General features: G+C 46.7%; 1 protein-coding gene across 1 annotated transcript; it reads right to left on the reverse strand.

The window, feature by feature from the left end:
- Positions 1 to 3,165: 3,165 nt before the first annotated feature.
- CENPM (centromere protein M) lies at positions 3,166 to 10,221 on the reverse strand. Its single transcript, XM_065655067.1, has 6 exons — positions 10,132 to 10,221; positions 9,688 to 9,767; positions 7,084 to 7,182; positions 5,970 to 6,049; positions 4,849 to 4,940; positions 3,166 to 4,098 (listed from the first exon to the last, which is right to left on the reverse strand). The coding sequence occupies exons 1-6, from the start codon at positions 10,186 to 10,188 to the stop codon at positions 3,976 to 3,978; spliced, it is 531 nt and encodes a 176-aa protein (XP_065511139.1). The 5' UTR covers positions 10,189 to 10,221; the 3' UTR covers positions 3,166 to 3,975.
- Positions 10,222 to 10,619: the final 398 nt, after the last annotated feature.

A 10,619-nucleotide genomic window follows, 5' to 3' on the forward strand; every position in this document is an offset into this window, starting at 1 on the left:
GCACAGTGAATTTTAACACACGTGCCCAGAGTCATGCAAGAAATCAGCCACGGAGGCGAAACAAGCCCAGCGTTTCTGGCTCTCAGCTCTGGGCTGTGCCAGCGATTGCTTTCTCTTGCATATAAATCACTTTTCCTCACCAGTGAAGGACAGCTGGTCACTGAATGGAAAGTGGCGGTTGTTCAGCAGCCCACAGCAACACTGCACACCAGCTTAGGGTGGGAAGTGGAGAACACTCAACGCGCAGAGGAGACTGCCAGGGGATGTGGGCCAGCTGAACGGAGACAGAGCTGCTGGAATCTGGCCAGCCCAGCGCTTCTGCAAAATCAAGACAAGTTAAAAACCCCACAGAAGAAACATCTCCCTTGCTTGTGCCAGCAGAGCAGGTACCTCTGCCGTGGCTCTGCACGTCAGCTGCAGGCACAGAGCAGAGACATCCCTTCCCACCCGCTGTGGACAGTGGTCATGGTGAGAGGCACCAAGCAGCTCCTCCAGCGCGACCACAGCTGCTGGGTGCCACCACCCACCTAACCCAGCCAGCCTCTCTGAACTACAGGTCTTGGCAAGCAGAAACGTCCGGTTTTAACCAGTCCCCAAAGCAAATATTAGAGGTGGCCTTGAATCTAAACCTCTACCACCAGTTTCAAGGTTTGAAGGGACAAATAAATCTCAAGGGCTGGACTTACCTCTAATCTTTGCTCCAGGACAGAGAGATCTTTTATCTACAGGCGCCATATCAGTACACAGACTTCCTCTCCCGTTAATATAGACTGAGTGTATCATGTCTTATCATGCTTAAAAGTTGGTCCAATTTAACTGCTGGTGTGGCAAAGCCAGCAAAAACAACAACTTCCCTTGGAAAACCTGTGCTAGCAGAGAGCTATAATCCCAACAGGTAATGCTAAAAAAGCTGATTTGTGCCAAAACCTATTACAGAGCACGCCCGTGAGCAGCTTGGCTGGCAGGCTGAGGATACAAAATCTTCAAGTGACTTGAATGAAGGTAAAACCCTGTGGTTCAAACTGCAGTAGCAGAAAAGACCCTATGACAGCCTCATTCAACTCCAACCCCCAAAAAAGCAGTGCATGACTGGAGCTTATACCAGTGCAACTGGTAGAAGGTCTGCTACACTAATTAAACTGCTTTTACACTAATTTTGCTGACATAGCTGACAAAGAAAATCATGTCCACAAATTGAAACAGTCAAACCAGCAATGCCCACGGGTACTTTTGCCACAGAAAGGGGGACTTCTCTTTGTGAATCTCCATAGGAGTAGGGAACTGAGGCAACAGAGAGAGGAAGAGAAAGCAAGTAACTCCAAAATATTTCTGTTAGTTTAGATTTCAGCCATCTCTGGCAAGCTCTTCCACAATGTTTAAATACAACAGAACCTGAGTCACTAGCCTTAATTCAGCTTCAGGCCTTCCATGCCTCTGATCCCAATCCAAGTACAGCTTTCACAAGACCTTTATCAAACATTAGCCCTGGCTACTCCGTCCACATGAAAGATAATCCTTAGCTGCCTTGTCTTCTGGTAGGGCCGGCATTATGGCCTGTCTAAACTAATAGCTGACAGTTCCTAGAGGTATTTACATAGTTGAAGCTGTAGCTTTAGATGTGTCCCAACTACTTTTCGTTTGTAAAACATGATGGACCTGAGACACAGTGTCATATTCTTAGATACACTCCACTTCCCCTGCCAGTTCTAGTAAAGACTTTTTCCAAAGAGTAAGAAAAATATTTGCCCCAAGGTGAAGCGAGATGCTGCTCTTAAGGAACTAGACTTTATTTTGTACCAGCTGAGATTTGGCCACCTGTAGGAAGTACAAACAGCATCTTTCTTCTTTGAAAGTAATAGATGGAAAGAAATACCGCATCTGAAACATAGTAGTGGAAAAAAAACCCTATATTTGAAGGTGCAGGAATGCACAGCAGCACGTGTGCATTGCTACAGAGCATTCTGGGTGAACCAAAGAAAGTTTCATTTTCACCAGTTAAGAAAGCACAGCAAAACTACTCTTGAGGCCAAAGGGATTTCACCCGAGTCCTGTAGTTATTAGAGGCAAATGGAGAGCGACCTAGGAGACAGAAGTCTCCTTGCCTCACAGCAGTTGCGGAGGACACGAAAGACTGGCTCATCTCATGCCGCAGCCCTTCCTTCCCTCCCCCAGACTGCACCTGCACATCAAGAGCAAATCGAAACCAGTCTGTTCTAAACCATGGTCTCATTTATTATGAGGGACCCAAAGTGAGAGCGAGGCTAAGACGGCATAATCAAAAAAGAAACATTTCTCAGCATGATTGCCCCTCGCTGGTAGCAGCGTCCTGGCTGGTACCTTCACGATCACAAAGCCAGCTGAAAGTAGGGCATGCCCATTAAACTTCCAATCCTTCTTACACAGCCACAAGAGTTTGCACGTCTTTCTCCTTTGGGTTTTAGCCAGAGTCCAGCCCTTTTGGGCACCATAACACAGCTGAATAGTTTAGCTCCTTTTGTTCCAGCTGACAAACAACCTAGCCTTCCCCTGCCAGCAACAATACAACTGGAGCTGGGATTTGTGCGTCCCCTGAGCAAGGATACAGGCTTTGTGCCTTGCTGAGCTGTCTTTGCAAGGACTGCCAACACTCACAGCTGATTAAGCCTGCAGTGCTTTCTGCTTTTTCCTGCTCACAGACAGATGTCAGAAACAAGCTAAGCGAAACAGCACACGCAGCTAGAGCTCTGCACCCGGGAACATTCAAGCAGACTATTAGGAATTAAATAAATTAAACCAGAGGGGAGCTTAACACATTCTCTCTCTCTAGGCTTCATTTCTACCTGGCACGCAATTCTGGGTAAAAAACATCCTAGAGTTTCAAGAAACACGGTATTCTGGAAGGTGACTCCACTCAGTACACAGCAAGGATTGTATTTGGAAAGCTTTTGCCACCACCACGTGGCTGGAACCGTGGCTGCAGCCCACCAACTGGGAGTTCAAACAGCCATCAAGGACCAGGCTCGCTGCCAGGAAAAAGTGGTGCAAGTGTTTGTAGGTTTTAGAGCCCATATCACATACCTAAACACAGAGCATACAAATAAGTATTCAATATTATACATTTTATTAAGTTAGAACTCCAAAACACACTACTGATTTGCAGTAAGAATAAGGCATGAATTACTTCTGACAAGAACCTGTTAAACTGTTATATAAACCATACACCCGACTTGCAAGAGACAACGTGTTTTCTGTATGTTGCTGTAGTCGTCTGCAGTATTTCATCTCTGGTCAGCACGAGCAGCTGGGTTGCCAGGGTTATCCTGAGCTTGATAAAAGGAGACTTTTTCTTTGAAGACCTAAATGAAAGCTAAAGTGCTATCTTCTTTAGTCCCTTCCTCCTCAGTGAGGTATCAGGCATGGAAATACCAAGCCCTTCACTGGGCAGGTGCTCACACAGCTGGAACAGGAACTGCCAGTTGCAGTCTATGCAGAAGCTGCAGGACAGCCTTCCTTCCCCATTAGTCTCTTGGTGGGGAGACAAAACCTGGCAGCGAGGTTTCACACCATTAGTCCGAGGTGTTATATTTCATCCAAAAGGAAGCTGGAGCCTCCTGCCTCTTCTCTAATACTTCAGGGACACTGAAACTAAGATACTCAACCATGACAAGCAGCATTTGGAATAGTGGTCTGTTCTGATACTCTATCAGTAAAACACGTAGCTCCTGGCCGCTGGCAGAGTGGCTGAAATACAAACTTGATCATGAAATAGGATTTAGATGCAATAATGGACAGGAATCCTCAATTCAAACTGCCGTACCCCCAGCACCTATACCTTATCCTCTGAACTGGAATCAAGCTTTTCTTGAGAGATTAGCAACTAGGAACAGCTCTGGATGAACGGTCATAACAAGTCAAGCAAAAAGCCTTCCCAATGTGATTCCAACTGTAGCATCTCGAATGCCTGAAGTGAAAAAACTGATTAATCTGGCTGAATTCTCACGATGAGAAGGTAGTCATCAGCGTGCTGAAGTACAAGGCAGAAACTCCTGGTACGTGACCAGCACAGATCTGTAACATCCGGAGAAGCCGCTGAGCAGTGGCAACCCGTGTCCCTTCCAACTGGAAAGAAAAATGGAGAAATTATTTAATCAGTGGAAAAAAAGAAGTGCAGTGCGTAGCTGAGATATAAGAAAGAACCGGAACCAGCATTAAGTATGGTTCAGAGCTGTGAGCTACGGAAAATCCCAAAGAGGCCCATTTACTCCCCTAATGTCAGGGAAGGTACAGCGTTGTCACCTGAAAACCCTGAAGGGGTTGCGAAAGGCACAGGTATTACTCGCTGGTAGGGAAGCAGCCTCTGAGGGTGGAATGATGAGTACACGGAAAAGTGAAGTGTTCTACTGCCAAATGCCAAACTCTCCCTCCAGCTTTCCAGACCAAGCAGGTAGTTGGAAAGAGTGGCACATCAGATGGCAAAACAGTCTGTGAAGCAACAAAGCAACAACAGGAAGCACTATGCGGGCAAGAAAGTCACATGGCAAATAATGGCTCAGGGGCTCCCAGGAAGAGAAAATCCCCCAAGGAACAAGTGTGCCAAGGCACTGCATTTCAGAGAAGACTTTATTAATTTAGACTTGGCTTCCTGAGGCTTTGAAGCAGCACAGGAAGGAGGAGGTAAACCAGAAGACTCATTTCAAGGACAGTCAGGCTCCTATACATCTACTGGTCTTGTAGAAAGAATCTGGTCTATGACACTTACCCAAAACAGTAGTGCAAGTACACATATCTGTTGCTAATGTAATGATGTTCCTAAGAATCAGAGAATAGTGGAATTCACAAATCTCTTCAGACATCAAACAAGCACCTTACCTCCAGCTCACAGAACAGCACAGGACTGCAATAGTTTTCTCCCAGTTTCCAGACAGCATTCATGTCTACACTGCAGCAATTCACCCTGCCAACTATAGAAAAAGTTTTCCCACATTACAAGCCCCATAATCAACATTCAGTGAAGAAAAATAACAGGAAATTTCACATCTGCAAAACGATCCAGAGCTAATTGAGGGCACCACAGAAGGTAAGGCTACAATGAGCACTACAAACAGTGGTACAAGATTCGCAACAGAATTAGCACAGAAGTTGTTCATAATACTGACAGCAGGAATAGTATCGCCACATTACTGAGTACTGTGACATCACCATTTTGCATAAGGGATCAGTATGCTATCGGCGGGGGCAGAATCTTCTCATTAATCAAAAGCCCTCCTGGCTCATGTGGTGTAATACCACTGAGTGATGTCTCCAAAGACTTAACTCCATCAGAACAGCCATAGCACAATGCCAAGACTCTTTTGCATCCCAGAATTAGGCCTCCTGACCATCAAATTCCAGGAACACGGCACCTCTGTTTCAACACTGAGCAGTATAGGCTGGCCCCTCCAGTCCCTCAGAGCTGAAGTAAGGAGGATAGGCAGGAAAACATCCTCTCTGCTTCTGGGGGGAGGTGGGAAGCAGATTAAAGACACAACAGAGCCAGACAGCTCACAGCAAGGATACCAGTCTTGTATTAAAACTATACTTAATAGTTTAGTAGCTCATCCATTTAGATTCATTTTATTACCACAGTATCATATACTCCTCACTGCTCATTAAGATTATCATTAAGAGAGATCTGCAAGAGCAGAGAGAACAGACTTCTGCAGTGCCACAGGAACAAAAATAATCCATAACACAAACCATCCTCAGGGATTAGGGACAGAGAGAGAGGTCTGGCTAGCAAAAAGGAGAAAGCAAGTGAGCATGAGAGAACCATGTTTTATCTAAGAAAACAATTAAAAAAAAGGCAGATGAGGTCAGATATAATTTTAAAAAAGCTTCTGACAAAGCCGCTGGTTTCCTTTGTTTTGTTTCAAGTCACTGCCCTGTTTTAAGGGCAGCAACAGTGAGTTGTGCTGCTCGGAGAGGAGGAGGAGGGCAGTTGCCATACGTACCCCCAGTGACAAGAAAGCACACTTTCCCCAGGAAGAATCTGGCATCCACGTGAGCTAGCGAATCTTCGACATTCTTCAAGCTGCCGGAAAAGCACAGACAATCCAGTTGGGCAGGAAGGTAAAACCAGTGCAGCATAAGGACAAAGGGAATAACTTTCAGAAGCACAATTAGAAAACCAATGATGTTAACATCTGCTGATCTGTGAGCTGGCACAATTATGCTCTATGCTAAAAGCATGGCATCAGAGACCTCTGTAATACCCACAGCTGTTTAATAATCCATAACATATCCTTTCTACCCAAGACTCAACAGTCAGACTTAGTTTGAACAGTGTCCTCCATGATTTGCAGACACTAAGCATCCCAACTCATTAACATCCAACAAGACTTCAGCGCTACTTTGGCTCTTTCGGAAGAGCTAGCCCACACATTTCTGCAGCACCATCTGTACTGTAAGTATGCAGCTGGGACTGTCATTTTTAGTAAATGAGAGACCAGGATCATCAGTCACAAGTTAAATAAGTAATAAAATGCTGACTTCTGTGCCTCAGCAAGCCTTACGGCATGGGGACACAAATATCGTTTCTACAAAGATGAGCACAAGATGCGAGAAAATGGATCGATCCCTGCAGGCCTTTCTTTCCTGCCTGGAGACGTCTGTAGGGCTGATCCCACTTGACCAGCAGTATCAGTGAACTGGGGACACAGATGCAGCAACTGGCTGGTTATTAGGTAGCACTGGCCAGCACACATCAGCCATCTGCATATTAACCAAACTTCATAGCACCACCATCATTTCCATCTAATTTTACAGACAACGTCTTTCCAAAGCTCAATTCATATCACTCCATATCCAGATCCAGGAATAAATTCTGCCTTCTCTGCTACGGTGACTTAGTGCACAACAGGCATGTTATCAGACAGAGTGGTTCAGTACTAATCCATTGCTGGAGGCCAGAAAACCACTGCATATATTACTGAGCTGTTCCAGCACAGCAAGTCTTAGGTTTGAAATCCACTATTCAGCGATTCTGACACAGTAAAAATGTAGATTTAGCCATCAATCCAAGAAAGAATATCAGCTTCCCCTCTCATATTTTTGCCCTGCTTTTACCTGTATTTGCTCTTGATGTCAATCATAAACACAATCATATCTATCCTGGGCCGAAGGTGATCTCTCTCAGAAGGTAAGGGGAGGGATGTAGCAATGTGGCTGAAAGAGAATAGATATGCCAGTTTAACCAAACAGCTTGGCAAGGCAGTATCCACTTAAGCATAACCACATAACCATTGCAGTTTACCACGTAGCAAGTTACCAAGAAGCCTGCTAATTACTAAATACGTGGGCACTGAAGAGACACTGTGATTCTTTAAGTGTCATTTTCAGATCTTAAGCCTACTCATAGTTGCTGACAGCCACAATGATACTTGCTAGACAAGGCTGTTTATAATGGGAAGCTTATTAGAGTGTAACAAGACTCACAGAAACATTTTCTCCACAGAGATCAGTATGGCAGTCATTTTTTTTTAATTGTTAAGAAAAGTCCTGTCTAACAAAGTGAAGCCCAGTGCTTTACTGGTATATTTTACTGCCAAGTTTCAGTTAAAATGCATCTATGCTTCCCTGTCAGATTCCAGAGATACTGCTCATACACTCATAGAGGACACACTACCTTCTCGGGTGTCCATGGTACAGAAAGTTGTGTTGTATTTGAAAAACCTAAAACTAGAAATTTATCACTAGCTACGAGCTTTATAGATGAAGTTACAACTCATAAAGATCTTACAGCTTCTGTTATACCATTACCCCCCTTTTTATCTCTTTCACTGTGTCAGGAGTTACCAGGTTAGTTCAGGTGCCCTTTTACACACCATCACCATTGCTGACAGAGCTGCTGGAAGAATTACAGGGTGGGGATTTTTCATTAGTGTCTCTTCCAAGAAAAAAGGAAAAAAAAAAAGAAAAAAGCTTCAGTAGCACATATCTGCCCCTTCCACAGCGAAGATTTTCAGCACCATGTTTTTCAGTCTCACAACTTCCACTCTCTCTCACAATCCATTACTCTCTGGAAGCCAAGACAGAAACACAGATTTTTGTCTCCTTTGGGAATATTGCTTCTAGCAATTAAATCTTAAGGACTTACTAGTTTTCCCAGCAGCTACAGACAACAGTACACATTTCCTTCTATCAGTCATATGCAGTTTGTAGTTTTGTCTGCCAGACTCCAAATAAAGGTGTTTTGTTTCATATTTTTAAGAATGGTATGCTTTGACAAAAACATTCTGAAACTAACACATGATATGAGCCAAGTGTGCTTGAAAAACACATTGCAACACAAACAAGCTTACAAATTTAAGATAAAATTTAGGGAGAAGCTATGATGAAAGTACGAGATCTCATTTTTGGGGAAGGGAGGCGGAAGCTCCATGATTTGGAGTTCTACTATATTTAAACCACCATCACTCAGTGATGTCAGCAGCCTCCAGATTGTGCTACAGAAGACTTTTTTTCCTCCTCCCCAGTGGGGAGAGGCACAAAAACCCCAGCCCTGCAATTCTCCCAACAGCTGTACCTGGCAAGTAGACCTGTCAGACAAGACACTATACTACTTTGTAATGTGTATAAACGCAAAGCAACACAGTGGGGAAAAAAAACTGCCACAGACTTCTGCTTCCCTGGTGATACTAGCGCAGAGACTTCTTTTTCTCTGTAGTATGAGCACAAGTTCCCATGCCTTTGGGTAGTTACCCAGCTGTAGTACCAGTAGCCATCTAGTTATGGCACTCCACAGCATAGCAGAGGCTGCAGGATTTGCATAGAAAATTGAGTAATTAATTTACTACTAGTTAGCACTAGCATCCAACATGCCATGATCAGAACAGTACAGTCGCTCTAATTAGCTAGTAGAACATTAGCCTGGGTTTCCCTTAACTGCATAGCCTGGGATTACAGCAGCGAAATAACACAAACACCTTCTGAATAGCTGACTAAATTCATTTGGTCTTGGCAAGAGAGCTGTCAAGGACATTACATCATAAAAAGTTAGTTAATCAAGCTTTTAAGACAGGACTTGTCATGCAGCTAAAGTTAAAATTCCAAATGCATCTTAATAGCTTGAGGAGGAAAAGCACGTGCATGCATACAAATCAGAAAACAGCTATGAAGAGTATCGAAAGTAACGGACATCTTTCAGGAGAACTTATTTGGTTTCAAGTAGTTGCAAGCATCGTACTTATCCCAGGATGTTTAATTCCTGTATATGTCTATCTACAAAATCTCTGCTCCTCTCAAACTTTTGCAATTTATTAATTAAACATCTGTGCAACATGCAAAGTCCAACGGTATGTGGACAGTGAACACGATGAATACGTGAGAATTATTTCCACTCCGTTTCTAATGATGCCCAAACTGCTTGCCCTGAAGACAGGGTGGTTTGCCTTCTGCAGATGCCAGCCGCAGCTGTGCAGTAGTGCACTCTAGTGTTCATAGGAAAGTTCTTTCTTTGCAACGAACGCCCTGCAGTTCCAACTACCACCACTTGGGTAGAGGCTGTATTTATAAGCGATTTTGGCGCGTGCATTTCTGAAGCGGAAACTTTTCGTGTATCCGCAGCACAGCCGCTGCTTTGTCTCCACCTCCTGGACAAGGTGGCAGAGGGTCCCTCCACGGGCCTGGGGTCGGGGCCGCAGGCGGCGCATCCCCCTCCCCATCACTCACACATTGACCGTGAAGTCCTTCTTCTCTTGGAGGATGGTCTCCGCCAGCTTCTGCTGGAAGTCTCCCTCCGAACCGACCAGCTGCGCGGACAGAAGGGAAAAGCACGGTCAGAGACCGCCCGGAGGCAGAGACCGACCGGGGGCAACCCCGGGACGCGCTCCCGCCACCGGGACGCGCTCCCGCCACCGCGCCGCTTCCCGCGCGAACAGGTGCCAGGGGGCGTGGCCAGCCCCGGGAGCTATTTGCATATCGCAGCCAGGTGGCCTATCCTCGCGGGGGGCGGGGCCAGCGCGGCCGTTGCCGCTGAGGCGCGGCCGTTACTCCCGAGGCGCGGCCCGCAGCGGCGGAGGCTCCGGGAGAGGTGGGCGCCGACGGCAGAGCCGGACCCCGGAAGGGGAAAGGGGTGGCGGGGACGGGTTGCGGCCTCCCCGCTGCCGGACCTACCAATAAGACGGCAGAGTTGAGCTCCGGGAGCTTGTCGAAGGGCCGCAGCACCGCCATGCCCGCGTCAGGCAGGGCCGCGATTCAAACTGCCGCCGCGCCTCGCGGAGCGCGCCGGGGGCGGGGTAGGAGGGGAGGGGCGGGGCTTCCAGCGCGCGTGCGCATTGGGCCCGCACGGAGCGAAGGGGCGGGCGGGCGGGAGGGGGCGCTGCGGGGCTTGTGGCCATGCGCGGGGTGTCCCGGCCGCTGCGGGGCCCTCGGGTGGGTCACACGGGGCCGGGTACCCGGGAAGCGTTCGGGTACCGCACGGCTCGGCTAATCGCTAACAACCACGTACTGATCGTTAATCCGGGGGCCAGTGGTACCAGGGGCACTCACCAGTGACACCAGGTGATGCTCATGTGTTTCAAAGGTGTGGGAGAGGGGTAGGACGCTGGGGTCACCTTGGGTCGCCTTGGCTGGCCAGGGGTATCGTGGACAGCCCGAAACTT

The sequence above is a fragment of the Caloenas nicobarica genome, chromosome 1 (assembly GCF_036013445.1).
Source record: "Caloenas nicobarica isolate bCalNic1 chromosome 1, bCalNic1.hap1, whole genome shotgun sequence".
NCBI classification, from domain to species: Eukaryota; Metazoa; Chordata; class Aves; order Columbiformes; family Columbidae; genus Caloenas; species Caloenas nicobarica.

Bases quoted from the DNA above. Each gene is read 5' to 3' on its own strand.
- CENPM (XM_065655067.1), bottom strand. From the start codon at position 10,188: ATGGCGGTGCTGCGGCCCTTCGACAAGCTCCCGGAGCTCAACTCTGCC. The intron at 4,941-5,969 runs GTACGTATGGCA...CTTTTTCTATAG, and splicing joins GTGCTTTCTTGTCACTGGGG to TTGGCAGGGTGAATTGCTGC. The intron at 4,099-4,848 runs GTAAGGTGCTTG...TTTTCTTTCCAG, and splicing joins TGCTGTTCTGTGAGCTGGAG to TTGGAAGGGACACGGGTTGC.